This window comes from Lathyrus oleraceus, chromosome 2 (genome assembly GCF_024323335.1).
Source record: "Lathyrus oleraceus cultivar Zhongwan6 chromosome 2, CAAS_Psat_ZW6_1.0, whole genome shotgun sequence".
Lineage (NCBI taxonomy): Eukaryota > Viridiplantae > Streptophyta > Magnoliopsida > Fabales > Fabaceae > Lathyrus > Lathyrus oleraceus.
Genome location: NC_066580.1, coordinates 223,207,013 through 223,227,913, shown reverse-complemented (window position 1 = coordinate 223,227,913; position 20,901 = coordinate 223,207,013). Strand labels below are relative to the sequence as shown.

General features: G+C 39.8%; 1 protein-coding gene across 4 annotated transcripts in view; it reads left to right on the top strand.

Annotated features, from left to right (window-relative positions):
- Window positions 1-3,792, top strand: part of LOC127118960 (uncharacterized) — an 89,789-nt gene extending 85,997 nt beyond the window's left edge. The window contains exons 1-3 of one of the 4 annotated variants that reach the window (XM_051049186.1): window positions 676-1,180; window positions 1,284-1,674; window positions 1,849-3,792. In XM_051049186.1, coding sequence (XP_050905143.1) covers window positions 2,954-3,676 — 723 coding nt within the window. In that variant the 5' untranslated portion in view covers window positions 676-1,180; window positions 1,284-1,674; window positions 1,849-2,953 and the 3' untranslated portion in view covers window positions 3,677-3,792. Of the gene's footprint in view, window positions 1-675; window positions 1,181-1,276; window positions 1,675-1,848 lie in introns of those variants that run through there. The other 3 variants (XM_051049189.1, XM_051049187.1, XM_051049191.1) reach the window with 3 other exon arrangements.
- The last annotated feature ends 17,109 nt before the right edge of the window (window positions 3,793-20,901 follow it).

Below are 20,901 nucleotides of genomic sequence, written 5' to 3'. Positions count from 1 at the left end.
TAGACAATTCTAATTAAATTCCTAAACTAGGGGAGCATGTGCAAAATTGAGATCTGAGCCTTAAGGGCAAAATAATCATTATGCTAAAAATTGATTAATTAAAAAAATAGAATCTAATTTAAATAAGGGACTAATCCTAATTACCTAATTATGCTAATTTCCAATTAATCTCCAATTCTAAAAATCAAATATTCTAATTATCTAAAGATTTCTAGTAATCCTACTTAGAATTCTACAAGGTTCTAAAACTGTAACTAATTAGTATTTTAATCTAAAAAAATATTTAACCTAATTAATCTAAAATCTATTATTTCTAAAAATTAATTAAGATTTCTAATCAACTAATTATATTCTAATAATATTAAGAATCCAAATATCATTAATCTAATTGAAATTCTAAAATTCCCAATCAAGTTTTAAAACCTAACTAATCTAATTAAACTCTAAAACTTAATTATCCAGCGTTTTAATTAGCCTAGAATTATACTTATTTCTAAATCTTTGAATCATTAATTAGCATGAACTAGATATTAACAATATGGACAAACCTAATTGCAAATTGGATTATACAAGTGGAAACCAAAAATGGGCCTGGAGAGTATTAGGGGTACATGCACGATCCAAGAATATTGGCCAGCAAAATGCTTGGGCCTGGGTGTTGAAGGCCCAACATTCAGCTAGTTGATCGGAGGGGGGTTTAACGCTCCCCAAGTGCGTCTGGATAAGAAACTCGGGCCTTAAGCCCAAAGAGCAAATGAATCTGAGTCCACTGCATAGGTTCGTGTTATCTAACCAAGATAAGCCCCATAAACTCAGCGAACGACTTTCCCTCACCGTCTCTTGTACAACGGCCTCACAAACGTCACCTTCAATCTGAGTTCAATCCTCCCCTGCAAACGCGAATCACCAGCTTCTTGCGGACGCGATTCCAATCTTCAATTGGTTTATTACGGCCGCAATTCCAACCTTCAATCCGCTTATTACAGACACAATTCCAACCACGGTTTTCAGATGTGTCTTCTGGTGAACATCTTCTTGGAGGCGCGATCGACAAGTGGTGGTGGAAGAGGTCCGAAAACGTCGCACACTAACAAATAAAGCGAGGATCCGAAGAATACGTACTCGAAAAGAACTTTGACGCGATGGCTTTCCGGACTCAACGTCGACGGCCGCTTCGCAGGTAATGCACCATTCTTCTTCTTTGTTCGATTCCCTCTTCTATTTGCACTACTCCTTCTTCTTCTTCTTCTGCAATCTTCTTCTACAATCTTCTTAGTCTGTAGGTGTCGATCGTTGATGACTCTTCTACGTGTGAGAGGATGAGAGGGAGAGTGCGAGAGTTTGCGATTGATGGTGATGGTGTCTTCTGCGATTTGTCCATGCGTTTGTAGAAACAGGTTGAGAGTGAAAAAGGTGTGTTATGAGATTGGTTTGCAAGATAGTGAAGATGAAGTTTGGTGAATTATGGTGAGAATGATCCTCCTCGCAGAATGAACGACGCTGTTGTTTATATAGGGAGTTACAGCTAACAGAGTTTCTCGATCTGTTAGGGATTGTAGTGTAAGTTAGTTGGAGGTTTGATTCCGTTATAAAATCATCGGATGGAGTTAGTTAGCATCGATTGGATGAATTTCACATCAGCTAATGAGCCTTGGGTTGAGTAGCTGTCAATTGGTGAGACTGCTTTGTTACCGTTATCCCTCTGTTAGCAATTTGTTAATTGTTTGCCATTATGTTAGTGAGGTTCTATCCTATGTGTTCATCTAGGTTAGTTTTGGTGGTAATTCCAGTTGAGACGTGAGGTTTTGGTTTTTATTGTCCTGACTTGTGAGCTATGTGAATATGCAGGTGCAACTGGCTTTTTGTTGCCGTTGGTTTTGGTTTTCATCGCCGTTTTGGATGTTGTGGATATATACTTGGTTTATGCAGATACTCTATTCTGATACCTTTCTCAAATTGCTTTACTGAGATGTAAAAGGTTTAATGGTAAATGGGTTGACACAATGGAATTATTGGTTTGGACAAAATAGGATATAGATTTTGTTTGGATTTGGATAAATGGTTTGGGTTGCAATTAAATTGGATATCTACATGGTTAGTAATTAGAAATGGATTATTGGATGATGATTTGGATAATTGGTTATGGACATGGGCTTTGGTTAATGTATATTTAAATTGATTAAAATTGTAAATTGGATTGTTTAAAGTAATTTAAAACTAATCTAAACATTAAAATAGTCAATTATAAGATAAAAAATCCAATTAAAATTAATTAAAATCAATTTCAAATTGCTTTAAAATTTGGACCATTTTGAAAAATATAAAAAATTAATTAATTTTAAATTTGAATCAATTCAAAAATCAATTAAAAATTAACTCGAAATTCCACAATTTAATTGAAATTAAAATCAACTTAAAAAATAAAAATTCACTTAAAATGAAATAAAAGAATCCAAAATCCAATTAAAATCAATTAAAATTAATTTAAAATTATAAACAATTTTGGATATAAAGATGAAGTGGATCGAACGAACATACAGGATAGTCGATGTTACCAAAGTCGAGAGATTATGGACTTGGGGGTGGATGGTTGACTTTGGTCAACTGGTTGACCAAAAAGTCAATAGTTGACCTCAGTCAACCAAGAGGCATGGATTAGGGGTTTCTAAGTACAGGGTGACAAATCAAGCCGTAAGGCACATCAGGATTAAAACTCCCCCTGATTAGGGTTTGAATCAATTACAAACTTTGAACCTATAAATGCTTGTATTAACATGAATGCACGATGCATATGAATGACACATGATTGAATACAGATGAATCTTAGTCATGGGTCAGGTGAAAAGTGAAAAGGTGAGGGAAAATTTTGGGGTACGACAATAACAACTTGAGTTTTTGTGATGAGGAACTTCCTAAGGATGGCAGGAATCACAATTTGGCGTTGCATATTTCAATGAATTGCAAGGAAGACGCTTTGTCCAATGTGTTGGTTGATACAAGGTCATCATTGAACGTGTTGCCGAAATCAACCTTGTTAAGACTCTCTTATCAAGACGCCCCAATGAGGTATAGTGGTGTAATTGTCAAAGCGTTCGACGGTTCTCGTAAAACCGTTATTGGAGAAGTGGACCTTCCATTGAAGATAGGTCCGAGTGATTTCCAAATTACTTTCCAGGTAATGGATATCCATCCGACCTATAACTGCTTGTTAGGGAGGCCATGGATTCATGAAGCTGGAGCAGTGACGTCTACTCTTCACCAGAAGCTGAAATTTGTGAAGAACGGAAAGTTTGTCGTTGTTGGTGGAGAGAAGGCATTGTTAGTAAGCCATTTGTCATCTTTGACATATGTTGATGCTGAGGAGGAGGTTGGAACGTTGTTCCAAGCCTTATTTATTTCTAATGAGTTAAAGAAAACTAGGGCACCCATCTCTTATTTAAAAAAAACGCAAGAGGCTATTCAGGCTGGCAGTATTGACAAGTGGGATCATGTTGTGCAGGTCGCTGAGAACAAGAACAGAGCCGGACTAGGAATTCAACCAGGGTCATTCAGCGCAAAGCCAAAGTTATGCAACCAATTTTCTGTAGTGGAGGGTACATTCATGAGAATGATCAACACTCAGCTGCCACTATTGAAGACAATGGTGATGGAGACGAAGCTTGCGCCAACTTTGTGACGCATGGCCAAACTTGCAACAATTGGGTTGTTGTTGATGTTTCTGTTGTCATTCACCATTCTAAGTAATTTATTTTTTATTGTTTTAAGAAAAATCCTTTTCCTATGCCTAAGGGAGAAGTGAACATTGTTGGGCATTTTTATTATCATCAATAAAATACAATTTTATTCATCCACATCTATGATGTTTTATTTTCACCTTTTGCTTTTCTGAAAATGGTAATTACAAAAAACATAAATAAATAATAATCTTCCATCTGCAAAATATTTGTCCGCATTCAACTTCTCTAAACTCAAAATCTCAAATCATTATGCAGGTTGGTTCTCAAACCCATTGATTACAATGATCTTACTCCTTCTCCAAACTTTGATTTCCCGATGTTTGAAGTTGAGGAAGAGATTGATGATGAAGAAGTATCTGATGAGTTATCACGTTTACTAGAGCACGAGGAAAAAGCCATTCAACCGTTTGAAAAGCATATTGAATTAGTCAACTTGGGTTCTGAGGATGATGTGAAGGAAGTCAAGAGTGGGTCTCAACTGTGTCTAGAAGCTAAGAAGGGGTTGATTGATCTTCTTCAAGACTATTATGATGTGTTTGCTTGGTCCTATTAAGACATGCTTGGGTTAGATTATGAGATTATTGAGCATAAATTGTCGTTGAAACCAGAATGCTCGCCGGTCAAGCATAAGTTGAGAAGAACTCATCCTGATATGGCAGTAAAGATCAAAGAGGAGGTGCAAAAGCATATTGATGCTGGTTTTCTTGTAACCTCTGAATATCCGCAGTGGGTGGTCAATATTGTGCCTATTCCTAATAAGGATGGAAAAGTCCACATGTGTGTTGATTATAGAGATTTGAACAAAGATAGTCCGAAAGATAGTTTTCCTATGCCACACATTGATATGTTGGTAGATAATAGAGCTAAATTCAAAGTCTTTTCATTTATGGATGGAATTTCCGGCTATAATCAAATCAAGATGGCACCTGAAGATATGGAGAAGACCATATTCATTACACCTTGGGGAATATTCTGTTATAGAGTGATGCCTTTCGGTATAAAGAATGCTGGTGCAACGTACCAGAGAGCTATGACCACTCTTTTTCATCATATGATGCATAAAGAGATTGAAGTTTATGTTGATGATATGATTGCCAAGTCAAGTGATGACGAAGAACATGTTGAGCATTTATTGAAGTTATTCCAGCATTTGAGGAAATACAAACTCCGCTTGAATCCCAATAAATGAACTTTTGGTGTTCTTTCTGGTAAATTGTTGGGCTTTATTGTCAGCGAGAAGGGTATTGAAGTTGATCCTGCCAAGGTCAAAGAAATACAAGAAATTCCTGCGACAAAAACTGAGAAGCAAGTCAGAGGTTTTCTCGGCCGCTTGAACTTTATCTCAAGATTTATATCCCATATGGTTGCCACATGTGCGCCTATTTTCAAGCTTCTTTAGAAAGATAAGTCTTGTGATTGGACCGAAGATTGCTAGAAAGCTTTTGATAGTATCAAAGAAAATCTGCTTGAGCCTCTGATTCTGTCTGCGCCTATTGAAGGAAGACCGTTGATCATGTATTTGACTGTGCTTGATGAGAGTATAGGCTGTGTTCTTGGTCAGCAAGATGAATCAGGAAAGAAAGAGTATGCAATTTACTACCTTAGCAAGAAGTTCACCGACTGTAAGACTCGATATTTTATGCTTGAAAAGGCATGTTGCGCATTGGCTTGGGTTGCTAAGCGTCTGCGTCAGTGTATGTTAAATCATACTACTTGGTTGATATCTAAAATGGATCCAATCAAGTACATGTTTGAGAAACCTACTTTAACTGGGAGAATTTCCCGTTGGCAGATGGTGTTATCCGAGTATGATATTGAATATCGATCTTAGAAAACTGTTAAGGGTAGTGTCTTGTATAACCATTTGGCTTACCAACCAATTGAAGATTACCATTTAGTGCAATATGATTTTACTGACGAAGAGATTTTGTACTTGAAGATGAAAGATTGTGATAAACCATTTCTTGAAGAAGGGACAAAACCTGGTTCCTGTTGGGGCATGGTATTTGATGGAGCTGTTAATTCGTATGGTAACGGCATTGAGGCAGTGATTATTACTCCTCAAGGCACTCATTTTCCGTTTACAGCTAGATTAACCTTCAAATGTACAAACAATATGGCTGAGTATGAAGCTTGCATTATGTAGCTTGAAGAGGCCATTGATCTTAGAATAAAGTATCTTGACATCTATGGAGATTCAACTTTGGTTGTGAATCAGATCAAAGGTTAATGGGAGACGAATCAACCCGGTTTAATACCATATAGAGATTATGCGAGGAGGATTTCAACTACATTACAAAGATTGGGTTTCATCAATCCCTCAAGATGAAAACCGAATGGCAGATGCTCTTGCAACGTTGGCTTCTATGATTATGGTAAAGTTTTGGAATGAAGATTCCAATTTGTATGTGATGCGTCTTGATAGGCCAACTCATGTGTTTGCTGTCAAAGAAGTCAAAGATGGAAAGCCATGGTATTATGATATCAAATGTTTCCTCCAAAGTCATATTTACCCGTCTTGGGCATCTTTGAAAGATAAGAAGACTTTGAGAAGATTAGCTGACAACTTCTACCTGGATGGTGTTGTGCTTTACAAGAGAAACTTCGATATGGTTTTTCTCAGATGCGTGGATAGATACGAAGCAGACCTATTGATGACTGAAGTCCATGAAGGTTCCTTTGGTACCCATTCCAATGGACATGCTATGGAAAAGAAGATGTTGAGAGCAGGTTACTATTGGCTGACAATGGAATCTGACTGTTGCAAGTTTGTGAAGAAATGCCACAAGTGTCAAATTTATGCAGATAAGATTCATGTTCCTCCAACACTGTTGAATTTCATTTCCTCTCCATGTCCTTTATCCATGTGGGGAATTGATATGATTGGTATTATTGAGCCCAAATCTTCGAACGAACATCGTTTCATTCTAGTGGCTATTGATTACTTCACAAAGTGGGTTGAAGCGGAATCGTATGCAAATGTAACCAAGCAAGTTGTTGTAAGGTTTATCAAGAATCAGATTATATGCCGGTATGGTGTGCCAAGTAAGATAATTACTAATAATGGATCTAACTTGAATAATAATATGGTGGAAGCTCTTTGCAAAGACTTCAAGATTTCACATCATAATTCTTCTCCCTACAGACCCAAGATGAATGAGGATGTTGAAGCTGCAAATAAGAACATTAAGAAGATCATCCAAAAGATGGTTGTGACATATAAGAATTGGTATGATATGCTCCCATTTTCTTTACATGGTTACCGTACATCCATCCGCACTTCAATAGGGGAATCCCCTTTTTCTCTTGTTTATGGCATGGAAGTTGTGCTCCCCGTGGAGGTTGAGATCCCATCATTGCATATTTCAGCTTTGTTATGATCTACTCATTTCCCCTACAGATTTCCCTTATCCCCAGACAGAGTCCTTCTATTGAATTATTTTCATGGAAATTCCCCTCGTGTCTCCAGCAGTTTTAAGTCTTAGCCTGGCCTATGCACAACTTTTTATCCCCCTAGAGTCTCTGTCTCCCTAGTGAGTTTTCCTTACGGAATACATGGTGCTCCTGTGGACCTTCAGTCTCTCCCGGATTCTTTTCCTTTGTGGCAATATATTCCCCACAAAGATTATTTTAACATTCATATCATATGCATCATGAGGTCTCTTAGGGACCAAAATTTGTTTCTATATGTAGTTATTTAAATCCATTCTACTGAGTTGATACGAAGATTTTAACCTTCACATCCTCAGTTAGAATGTCCTTAAATAGGGGCAGCTGTAAGACCTCAATTTTGGCCCTAAGATCCCTCATGCTATCTCATCATTTGCATTGGATTTGGGATCACACCTTGGCATCCTTCTTACCCCTAATTCACTGGGTTTGCATTGGGAAAGATCAACAAGTATATTTGATCAAATATTTAAAGGGATACTTCATTGTACATCATATTATGCATATATGATCCTCCATGAGTGCAAAAGATCAAGAGATCTTCAAGTTTGCAAGTTGGTTCATGGTGGTTGACCAGAGAAAGTCAACTAGTCAAAACTGGGGTTTACTAGACCCTATCTCCTACAACTTTTGTCATATGAAAATGATTCCAAGATAAAAGTTACTCCTTATGATATTCCAAACAACTTTCATGCTGAGGTTAAGATCTAGGTTTGCTTGGAAAGTCATTTTTTATGGTGAAAGATTATAGGTCATTTTGTTTGTGCACTAGTTAGGAGGTCAACTTCCAAAGACCATAACTTACTCATATTTTATGAGATGAAGGTCATCCAAGTTTCATGATCAATTTAAAGATATCCTATCTAACTTTTATTATTTGATAAACTCAAAATTGAACTTGCAAGGGCATGTGCCAAGAGGAAACATTATAGGTCATTTTGGGCCATTACCATTGAACAAACAATTTTGCTAAACTTCTAAAATGCATAACTCACTCGTGACAAATCCAAATGAGGTCTAATTTGTGACCAAATTGAGTAGTTTTGAAAGAGATATAACTTTTATGGAGAAACATTTTCTATTTGAAGCTCATAGAAAAAGTTATTCAAGGTGAAAGAAGTGAACATTTGACTTGGGACTTAGAAAAATTTCAATCATGCTTGATTTCCCAAACTTCCACCTCAAACTTCACCATGATCCAAGATCCAAATGGAAAAGTGTTCAACATGAAATTTGTTTCCCTTGATCTCAAATTTCCAAAAAGTCCAAGATCACCTCATTTGGACAAAGATCGAGGGACTTGCGCATGGTTCCATTCATAGGTTTGTTTTGGCAAGATTTGGATTCAAATGATTATTTTCCTTTGCATGTTTCCATGTGATGACCCCAATACTCATTATGCATGAATTGAAGTTGGATTGCATCATTATTTAGGCCCAAATCATTGCCCATACATCCATGCACTATGGTTTCTAATTTTGTCCAAAAAATTGAAAGGGTGCAAAACTGAATTCAATTAGCTATATAAACAAGTGCAATGCTTAATAAATAACACACACCTTGCCCAAGCTTTGCCAAGAGATCTCAGAACCTCACACCATAAATTCCTTGAAGATTTCTTTGAAATCGAGTTTGATTTCACCTTCTGTTTTGAAGTTCAAACTCCAAGGATTCATAGCATTTCTCATCTCAATTCATGACTGCAAATTCAGATCGAGATCAAGCCAATTTGAAGCTACCTGAAGGTGATTTTTTAGAAACTTTCTCTATTCGATTCTCTCTCAATTCTTCACCATTCTCTTTGATTTTTGGTTGGCTGAAGTCCTACCAATTTAGGCAACAAGATTGAGTTGCTTTGAGGTCAAATTGAAGCAACTCAGATCATGAACCTCAAATTTCAAATCCATGTATCTTTCTATATACTTGGAATTGGAAGAAATGGAGGTCAGGTTCGTGTTCCTGAGCATTTTTCTTTCAAAAACATGTATTAACGTTTCATTTTCCAATTGGTTGAGGGTGGACCAGTCCGGTGAGGTCCACCGAAGAAGATGACCGGAGCCCTAGCTCTGGTGGTGCGTTGGCACTCTTCCAACCTTCAATTTCGTTTAAAATGTTTTAATCCTGACCACTCCTTATGATTACCATCCCTATGACGCATTGACTAAGGTGTACGGTGTGAAGCACACGCTTGGCCATCAGATCTTCCACCTCAATTAATAAGGGAGATCTGATGGCCCTTGTTTTTTTATATTTTCTGAATTTTCATTTAATCCACTTATTTTATTTAATTCATAGAAATTTCATTTTTAATTCAAAAAATATGGGATTTTAACCAAAAATCTTTAAATATTTTTCTCTTCCATATTCTGAATTAAAATTATTTTTTGGATTAATTTTGATATTTTTCATGAATTAAATGTTTTTTTTGCATATTTTTAATTGTTTAAAAATACTTCTGACCTTTTAAAAATAGTGAATTTTTTTGTCTAAGTTCCTTTGACCTTGTTTGACCTAGGATAAATCCCTTGACCATTTATTTGGTGATTTGAAGGGGTTTTAGGTTTTGACCAAATTAAAATGTATTTTAATTCATTTTTAATATGATCTTTAATTGATTAAATGTTTAAAAAATTTATTGAGCCATTTTTATGGTCATGTGATGTTAGAATTTCTGTTTAAGCCTTGGTCAAGGTTGATTTGACTTTTGATGGATCAAAGCCATTGGATTTAGGGGATTCATGAAATCTACATTTCATCTCCCAAAATGAATGAATGGTTTTGATTTGATGAAAGTCCTCCCATGATCAATTTGTGTTTCTATCTTCCCCTCCCTCTTTATCGTGATCCCTATTTTCCCTCATTTCATCAATTGACCAATGAAATCTCTAATGTCTAAAGGCTAATTGATTCATCAATAACCTTGTGGCAGATGAATCAATACAAGTATGACTGAGATAGGTCCCTCGCTTTTGATCTTTTTCTTTTAGTGTGTGGTATATTTTAGGAGTTTGGTTCTTCATACCAAATCTCTAACATGCATTAACACCTAAGTTTTTATTGCCCGACCTCAGATAGTTGTGACTTCTACATAAGTCCAATTACGATTGCTTAACATAGAGCTAAATTTGACCTTCAAGGCATAACATTCTAGTAAGTGACATTGTTAGTCTCTCATTCTTCATGGCATTGTGTGGAGACTTGAACTTTTTTCCTTTCATGGGACCTAGTGGCATACTTGTTGAATTATCCAATTTGGAGGCCTTCTAATGGAAGATGTCTTTGTTTAAGGATTCATACTTGTGAATGAATGGTTGAGTGTTCTCCAAAGAATGACTTAATCAATTAAAATCACCACTAACACTTGATTAACTTTTAACTAACATTTGACTAACTCTTGTTAATATTGCTTTACTTTCAAGTCATTTACTATTATCTAATTTAAATTTCAGTCATTTATCATTCATTGCCATTTACATTTCATATAACTTGTTTATGATTATGTCCTTTTCACTTTGCTCATTTGATCCATATCTTGTGATTGTATATGTATTTTTTGTGTGTTTTGGTTTTGTTTGTGGTCTTAGGACCTTAAAATACCTAATAACAAGAAAAACCCTAAAAAAACATCTGGTTGACTGTTGAACTTGAGCTGAACTTTTGGACTTAGGATTAGACAACATTCCCTGTGCAAAAAGGACTTGGCCAATGCCAACATTTTAAGACTGAGCTATTTTGAACTGTGCCTTCATCTGATACATGCCTTGGGAATTTCTTGGGTTCATCTGCTACTCTGTCTCTGTGCTTAATTGTTATTTTGATCTTGTGTCTGATGCTTTGTTCAGAGTTGATCAAGGAATATTTCATCTAATACATGGGATGACAATGAAGACTGCTAGCTATTGGAGTGCTTGTTTGGATGTGGCTATCTTTATTTGATTCCTTGATCTTCATGATGTCTGGATATTGCTCATTTCTCATTGCTTATTGATTATTGCTTGATTAAAGTCCAAAGGAAAATGGGTTACTTACGACATTCTTGTCTGTTGGATTGCATCCCATTGGTCAAATCTTTTCAACTCTTAACTTTTAAATTTGTGCTTAGGATAATCTCTTCATCTCCTCCCACTTCTTTAATTTCAAAATCTCTCCCCTTTTTTTCAAAATCCTTCTTTGCTTGTGATTTCAGACTTAGACTTTGTTTTAATAATTAGAAACTTTGGCCTTATGCCATTGAATTTTCAAACTCTTTCTTAAATCAAATTTGTAAATAAAATTAATCACATTGACTTGAAATTTCAAAATACAAAAAGAACTAACAACTTCATTCAAACTTTTGACCCCTTTGTGCCCTCTCTTATTAACTTTTGTTAAAAGCAATGCACCAACTCATTTGAAATTTTTACCATGAACTACGAGGTTTTGATCCCTCATTTTTATGTTGGTACGTAGGCACAAGACCAAAGGTCTTGTGAAACACAAAAATATAATCAATGAATTCTTTTATCACCCCCACACTCTATTTTTCTCAAACATCTTTTATACCAAATACATATGCACACATAAGAAAAGGCTCCCTAGGAGTACCTAGGACACTTTGGGTGCTAACACCTTCCCTCTGTGTAACCAACCCTCTTACCTGTAATCTCTGGCATTTTATTAGTTTTGATTTGAAAACTTCTTATCTTTGGGTTTTGTTCGTACTTTTCCCTTTTCCTTTGGAAACAATAAAAGCGCGGTGGCGACTATGGTTTTATTGATGCTAAGCTTATCCATAGCTTGGTGGTCATTAATTTACCGCTACAGTTGTGTCATTTGCAGTGTGAACCCACATGGGTGTATGGTTGTCAAGAGAGATATCCAAAAGTTGATGAATGAGAATGCAATCCATATTCAACAATCGAGGGATATGGCAGATGATGTGAATGTCATTGTACCGATATTCAAGACCCCTGAGCGTGTAGTCATTCAGTTTGATAGCAGCAACAACAATAAAGATGGCTCTGTCCCCTATACATCCGATACAGCTGTACCATATCAGTATAATGTCACTATGATAAAAAATGGTCAATAGGTTCCTCTACCAGTTGCAGACTCAATGGTAAATATTGTAGATATTGTGAAGGTGACCCGTAGTGGCCGTCTGTTCAGTCCAGTGTTTCCGATTATTGTGGAAGATATTTCTGTAGGTAAGAAGGAAAATATTCCTGTAGTGAATCTGGTTAGTACTCCAATGTGTCATTCTGTTGAATCCAGGAAATTGAAGACTAACGATGATGATGAGGTGTTAAGATTAATCAAGATAAGTGAATTCAATATTGTGGAGCAGCTGCTCCAAACGCCGTCAAAAATCTCTGTGCTATCATTGCTAATGAATTCTGAAGCGCACAGAGAAGCATTGCAGAGAGTGTTGGAACAAGCCTATGTTGAGCATGTTGTTACTGTGGATCAGTTTGAGCACATAGTTGCCAATATCACTTCTTGTAATGATATGAGTTTTTATGATGAAGAGCTTCCCGAGGAAGGCAGAAATCACAATTTGGCACTACATATTTTGATTAATTGCAAAGAGGACGCCCTGTCTAATGAGTTGGTTGACACAAGGTCGTCATTCAATGTGTTGCCGAAGTCAACTTTGTCAAGACTCTCCTATCAAGGTTCCCCGATGAGGTAAAGTGGTGTGGTTGTCAAAGCGTTTGACGGTTCTCATAAAACTGTCATTGGAGAAGTGGACCTTCCAGTGAAGATAGGTCCAAGTGATTTCCAAATTACTTTCTAGGTAATGTATATCCACCTGGCCTATAGCTTCTTGTTAGGGCAGCCATGGATTCATGAAGTTGGAGCTGTGACGTCTACTCTACATAAAAACCAGAAATTTGTGAAGAACGGAAAGCATGTCGTTGTTGGTGGAGAGAAGGCATTGTTGGTAAGCCATTTGTCATCTTTCACGTATGTTGATGCTGAGGAGGAAGTTGGAACATCGTTCCAAGCTTTGTCCATTGTGGATGAATTAAAGAAAGATGGGGCACCCATGTCTTCTTTAAAGGATGAACAAGTGGCTATTCAGGATGACATCATTGATAAGTGAGGCCGTGTTATGGAGGTCATTGAAAACAAGAACAAAGTCGAGCTAGGATTTCAACCAGGGCCATTCAACGCCAATGTCAAGGTTGTGCAAGCAGTATTCCATAGTGGAGGGTTCATTCATGAGAATGATCAATACTCAGTTGCCATTATTGAGGACAATGGTGATGACGACGAAGTGTGTGACAACTTTGTGACGTACGACTAGACTTGCAACAATTGGGTTGTTATTGATGTTCCTACTGTCATTCACCATTCTAAGTAATTTGTTTTATCATTTTTAGAAAAATCCTTCTCCTATGCCTAAGGGAGAAGTTAACATTGTTAGGCATTTTTATTATTATCATCAATAAAATACAATTTTATTCATCCACATCTATGATGTTTTATTTTTACTTTTTGCTTTTTTTTTGAAAATGGTAATCATAAAAAACATAAAATAATAATAATAATCTTTCCAAATGCATAATATTTGTTCGCACTCCACTTCTCTAAAATCAAAATATCGAATCATTCTGCAGGTTGGTGCTCAAACCCATTGAATATAATGATCCTACTCCCTCTCCAAACTTTGATTTCCCTGTGTTTGAAGCTGAGGAAGAGATAAATGATGAAGAAGTATCTGATGAGTTGTCCCGTTTACTTGAGTACGAGGAAAAATCCATTCAGCCGGTTTGGGTCTTTATTTTTGGACGCCGGAGGTTTGACCTTGGCAATTATCAGCGGGTTCCGTTTATTTCGGATCCCCGGATTGAATTGAGAGTACTTGTCCAGAGGATCCGTTTGTCATCCGTTCAGTGGATGTAATCTCCAGTTCCGTTTATTTCGGAGCTCCCCAAGTTGGATTTATGGTGACCTAGTCCTTCAGATAATTGTGACTGGTTCAGAGACTTAATGGGTCTACAGATGACTTGGTGGCACAGTGACCTGCATTCATGCATTCGCATTGGTCTCATTTCGCATTCATCTGCATTCAACTCATGTCTGTCCGTACTCAGGGTCCATTATTTTTAACAGAGACTCAGGTTGAGAGACACCAGATGTCAGAATATTGTTCATAAAATTTTATCTGTCTCGATGAAACCGGAATCCAAGGACAGAATATTCCTAGTACGGACAGACATTGCATGTGTGAGTCATACTAACCCATTTGCTGTTTTGTAGGTGTCAACCGGTGCGCATAGCTTGTTTGCTCAGATATCCTGCTAGGGGCAACAAATCCAAACTGATGGATCTTCCCAACGCCGACATCCTTGAGCTGAAAGAGATGGTGAGGGATTTGTTCAGTGTTGTGCAAGGGCTTGCCTTGGGGCAGAAAGCCATGGCCGAGAGATTGGAAAGGATTGAGAAGTGGCTGATCAAGGAGAAAGTTCAGGAGAAGTCTTTGTCAACTGAAATGAACAAACCTTCTGGCACTGTGGTAAAGAAACTTTCTGACAGTGGTCCTTTCAAGAAGGAGGTTGAGCCAGTTGGTGTGCCAGCAAAGAAAGAACGCAGTAAGGACCGTTATCATCCTTATGTTGCTGCTGTAACCGCTCCTGTTGGTAATCCACCTGTTCCACAGCAACAACTACCACCTCAACAGAAGGCACCAAGAGTTAGGGGCCAGGTGAAGAAGAAAAAGGAGGAGCGTCAGTTTGAGGAACCACCTGTGACCTACACCCTTCTATTCAGGAGATTGAGGGATTTGGGGTTAGTCCGGCCAAGGATTTTGATTCCCATAGCACAACAGAAGAGGCCTGCACACTATGATGAGAATGCCAGGTGCGAGTTCCATTCTGAGGCACCCGGACACAGTGTTGAGGGTTGTAGGGCTTTCAAGCATGTCGTCCAGGACATGGTAGACTCCAAGACCATCAGCTTGGCACAGATCATGGATGGGGATGTCAACCCTGTACCTAGGAAGGGTCCTGTAAAGATGAAGATGGTGAAAAAGGTCAAGAAAGGAATAGAGATGACTGAGGAAGATCAGTTAAAGGTTCCCCTGGCTGTGGTCCCAAAATCTCTGATACAGGAAGGAACCTTCCCTGCTGTTGATGATACTTGTGCAACCGTCGCCACAGAAGGGTGTGCATTGATGAGAGATACGACCCAGAAGACGACAGAAGTGGAAATGGACAGTGGGAAAGTTGAAACACCCAGTCAAGCAATTGAAACCATCAAGGTAGAGAATGCTGTTGTTATTGGGAAGGAGAAGAAGTTGTCCATTTCTTCTTATAAACAAGCTCTAGAGGTGGTGAAAAACCAAGAGGCCCAAGGCTGGGGGAGAATCATCGACATAGTGGTGAAGGCAGACATGTTTGGGATCGGCTATCCAGATCAAGAGTCGTCTAGACCAAACAGAGGACGTCGTCCACCGTACATCTTCGTCAGTGCAGGAATGCTGAATTCTGATCATGCTTGTTCAGTGAGTGAAGAGATCGACCGCGACCGTGAGCTAGAGCTGTGGATAAAGTCGTGCGTACCAGGCGAGTGGAAGGCCTCCAAAAGCATCCCTGTCACTCATCCGGAGGAGTAGTTTTTCTGTGTTTTAGATTTGTTTGCATGAAAGCCATACGTTTTGCCCGAAACGTACTGGTCCATTGTAAGGGCCACCTCATGTGTTTCATTTTGCAACATTTTGCATCAGTAATAAATGGATGTTTTTGTGATCAAAAGCGGTGTTCCTTGTTTTTTTTTTTTTTTTTTTTTTTTTTTGCAGTTTTAAAAAATAAAAATGGCAATGTTTTTCGTTTTTCTTTTGAACTTGTCTTGTTCCAACCACAAAAGCGATTACCCTCCTGATCTCATCGATAACAATTTGGTTACACCTCTATATGGCTTCGACAATCCAAGCTATCATGCCGAAGAAGAAGGCGAAGAAGATTGTGATCTGTTGGAAGATTAGCCAGGTTGTTGAAACAAGAGGAGAAGGTGATTCAACCACACGAGGAGCGAGTCAAGATGGTAATCCCAAGTACCGCCGAGGTCAGAAGGGAAATGAAAGTTGAGGCCGCTTCAGAGGCAAGTCAAGAACAGAATGGTAGCCCTGTTGAAAGAGCAGGTTGATATCTTCACCTGGTTGCATCAAGGTACACCAGGGTGGAATACCCATGTTGTGGGGCACGAGCTACCATCGAGAGAAGATTATCCTCTAGTGAAGAAGAAGGCCAGTGCCACGGATCAAAGGGCTACGGTGACTTTGTTTCATGATATGACTCACCGTGAAAGCGAATGCCATGTTGATGACATGATGACAAAGTCCCAAGTAGAGAAGGGGCATCCGGTGGACTTGATCTAGTGGTTTGATAGTTTGAGATAACTCATACCGTTGAGTTCGAATCAGCGCACTTATGGAGTGCTGCCCGGTAAGCTGCCGAGGCTTATTGTGAACGAAAGAGGAGTCGAGGTCGATCCTGCTAAAAAAAAAAAAAAAAAAAAAAAAAAAAAAGGGAAAAAAAAAAAACAGTGCAAGAAACGCCTGAACCAAAAACAAATAAAAAAGAAAGAAACCAAATGGTCAGGCGGAATTATGACTGCCAAGGGGCATGGAAAAATGAAAAAAAAGAATAAGTTGCAGGAACCTCCGATTCTGATACCTTCCTTGGAAGAAACAACTGCTAATCTGGTACTTGACAGCCTTTAAGGGGTCTATGAGGCGTATTGGGTCAGCATGACTAGTCTTGTCGAAAAGAGCATGCAATTTACCTAAGCAAAAAGTTTATCGACTGTGAAACAATACACTCACTGTTCGAGAAAACTTGATGTACTTTGGCATAGGCTGCTCGCCGATTGAGACAGTGTATGCTGATTCATACCACTTTGTGGATGTCCAAAATGGATCTGATCAAGTATGTGCTTGGGAAGCTAGCAGTGAACGGACGGGTTGCGAGAGGGCAAATGGTGTCGACTGAATACGATATTCGGTATACCTCCCAGAAAGCAATCAAGAAGAGGGTATTGTATGGTTATCTCGCCCAACAACCCATCGATGATTCTCAACCAAGGAAGTTTGAAGTCCCTGATGAGGACATCTCGAGGTACTCAAATCGGAAGATTGAGAGTGACCGATCCCGGAGGAGGGGCCCGACCCTGAATCCGAACGGATTCTGATGTCTGATGGGGAGAGTTTAAAGTGAATGAGCTAGTGCTTCCCCGATAACATTTGAACGCTCCAACGATGGTGGCTGAGTACGAAGTTGGTATCCTGAGTGTCGTACTTCGATACGTGCATCTACTGGGGCAACACCTTCCTCATTCAGTACGAGACGGAAGTGATATTGCCTGCTGGAGGCTAGATCTCATTGGGGAGAGTCCAGATGGATGAGAAGTTAGAAAAGGGCGAGTGGATAAGGACTCGGTATAACGCGTTAAGCCTGATTGCGAAAAGAGACTGACCGTTACTTGTCATGGGGCAGTTGTACCCAGTAAATGAAGCGTGTTGTTCACCAAAAAGTGTGACCTCGTGCGTATCACGTGGGAGATGTGGTGTTGAAAGGGATCCTTCCTCCTCAACGATCGTGGGGCAAATGGATAAACGGTTATGAGTGTCCATTCATGGTTAAGAAGGTTTCCTCTGACAGAGCCTTGTTGTTGACGACCACGGATGATGAGGATTTGCCACACCCTGTGAATGCGGACGCAGTTAAAAGATACTTCATGGAAAAAGAGACCCGCTGGACAAAAAGAACAAAAGAGTCCAGGCAAAAAGGGGCATCCCGGCGAACCGAAAAAAAAAGAGAAAAGGTTCGGGCAAAAGTTAGGGATAATGAAAAAACTGTACACCCGGCAAGTTGAAAACCCCACAAGGGCGACTTGGGCAAAAAAGGGTATCCCGGTGGACTGAAACCCGAATGGGCGGTCCAGCCAAAAGAGGGATTGAAACGAACAACTGCGTCTAGCATGATCGTTTGTGCTTTGGTTAAGACATCTCAGCTAGTCTCCTACAAAGACCGATTGGAAGCGTCCTGTTCAGAAGACAGAAAGTGCGGAAAGTCTTGAGGACATATGAGGTGTAACTGAGTTGGAACCCGATGAGATCACGGTTTCACATTGCCATTAGGATAGATTTTTTCCTTATGTGCGCAATCACCTCTTTCCAGGGTTTGCCTCCTGTGGGTTGCTCAATTCTGAGCCCTTTTTTGTTTCAGTCAATAAAGCGGGTGTTCAGTCAAATAACTGTGTTTTTGTTTTCATTACCGCCTTGATTACGAAAACATCCGTTTATTTTGATAAGAATATTTGCATTTTGAAACATAGAGGTCCCTTCCGATGCATGCTTATAAGATTGAAATCTGGAAATCTTATTCGGAAGTTTGAGTGACCTAGATGTTGAAGTGTTGGCACACCTGGGGCACGATTTTATCTAACAATCTCTTGTGCAGGTGCTGTTAGGTATCTTCATTCGCTGGAAAGTAGTGATATGAAGCCTGTTGACAGAAAATCCCCACAGAGTCCAACCAGGGGCAAAGGATAGACGAACAATGAAAAGACGGTGAAGGATTACGACGACGATCCTGGAGGATTAATCAAGAAGACTCTTCAAAGTCTACGGACTGGAAAGTTTGTATGAATCCCAGGAATTCGATCTTCGAGGGATGAATCAGAAAAGTCCAGGAAAGTCTGGGAGTTCTCAGAAGTGGAAAGTCAACACTGTGGTAGGATGGTGAACACCAGTGTTCGACGAATCGAAGGGCGGCCCGTGTCCGATAGGCTGTATTTCCCCAATGGGTTTGAGAGTGTCATCTCCCTAGCAGATTCGAGATCGTGCCTCCTCAGCAAGCCTGAAGGTTACCGTATCCCCAGCGGAGTTGTGATTCTGAAGCTGTCTTCCCAGCAGAGTTTGTGTTGATGGTTCTCCCCCAGCAAGGTCCCCAAGCGGATCGGGTTCGGAGAAAATCATCCCCAGTAGGGACAAGCATGGGTTGCCTCCCCTAGCAGGGTAATCACCAAGCAGTTCGGGTTCGATGGAGGTCATCCCCAGCAAGGTTTGTCTTTCCCCAGCAGGGTGGAAATCGGCATGGTGATGAGATCCTCAGCACAGTTCCTGGAGCTCCCCGGTGTTGTCTCTGGAAAAGACGTGTGTTTATGCATTCATCATGTAGATAAGCATAGCATATTGCATCATTAGTGCATAGCATTTCCATGATCATGGGGCATTGTGTAAAACAAAAAAAAACTCATGCATCAACATCGCAAACATGTCCATTAGCCCTAGGCAGTGGTGACCAGCCGAGATTGGGATGTGGGAAAGAGTTTAGCATCGCGCCATTGAATCGGCTTCAAAGTTGGGTTCCCCAGCATAGTTGAGAGGTTGGTGTTTTCTCAGCAAGCGACTCCTTAGTCAAGCAGGTATCCCCAGCAGAGTCGCCAGCTGTCGCATTACGCGAAAAACCGGCGGGAAACGAAAACAACAGAGCCGCCACCGTGCGTTATTTATCCCAAAAGAGGGAAAGGAAACGCTCAGAGTAAACCTGGAAAAGACGTGGTCTCGCGACCAAAGAGAATGGGATCGGGAGTCGGTTATGCGGAGAGAAGGTATTAGCACCCCTACGCATCCGTCGTACTCGACGGGATCCACGCACAATAGGAAGGGAAATTGGTTGCTAAAACACTGCTCAAATAAACATCTATACAGGCTGAAAGAGACACGAGGAAACAAACAAGACTGACTCGGCAGGACATCGCGTCCTGGGCCTACTTAGTCTATCAGGCATAGACATCAGAGTCTAAGTAGTTCGGACTGGGGGAAACGACACATGCTCGCTAGGATGTCGCATCCTATGCATACGTATCTCCTTTGGACGAAGGAGAATCAGAGCATTCGTAGCTCGGCAAACGCGCACACAAACGAACACAGGCAAAGGCAAACGTGGAGCCTGAACGCCAATCACTGGGCTTACATCAGCATCCGAACCAAAACGCACTCAAGAAGGCAAACATGGAGCCCGACTGCCGATCACTGGACTTACGTCGGCATCCGAACCGAAACACACACAAGAAGGCAAACGTGGAGCCTGAATGCCAATCACTGGGCTTACATCAGCATCCGAACCAAAACACACACAAGAAGGCAAACGTGGAGCCTGAATGCCAATCACTGGGCTTACATCAGCATCCGAACCAAAACACACGCACACTGGAACCCGAATGCCAATCACTGGGCTTACATCAGCATCCGAACCAAAACACACACAAGAAGGCAAACGTGGAGCCTGAATGCCAATCACTGGGCTTACATCAGCATCCGAACCAAAACACACGCACACTGGAACCCGAATGCCACTCGATGGACTTACATCAGCTTCCAAGCACACAACAAGAAGAAGGGTCTCGATTGCAACCAGGGCAAGAGAAAGGGAAGGTCTCAATCGCAACGAGGGCGAGAGAAAAGAATTAGTGTTAGTTGTTAGTCAAACTCGACAAGACATCGCATCTCGTGCCTACGTATCTCATCTGAACATGAGAATCAGAGTTGCCGTAGTTCGGCTAAACTATTCCTGTTGGTTTATGTTTTTTAAGTGGATAACGTCACTACGCAATCTACCGGATGCTCGACCTTTGGAGACTTACTCACCTGTAGTAGAAGGAGTTGACGTATCCTTAAGAAGGGATAATGTTTGTTTGTGTTTTAGGAAAGCTCAAGCAAGAAAGG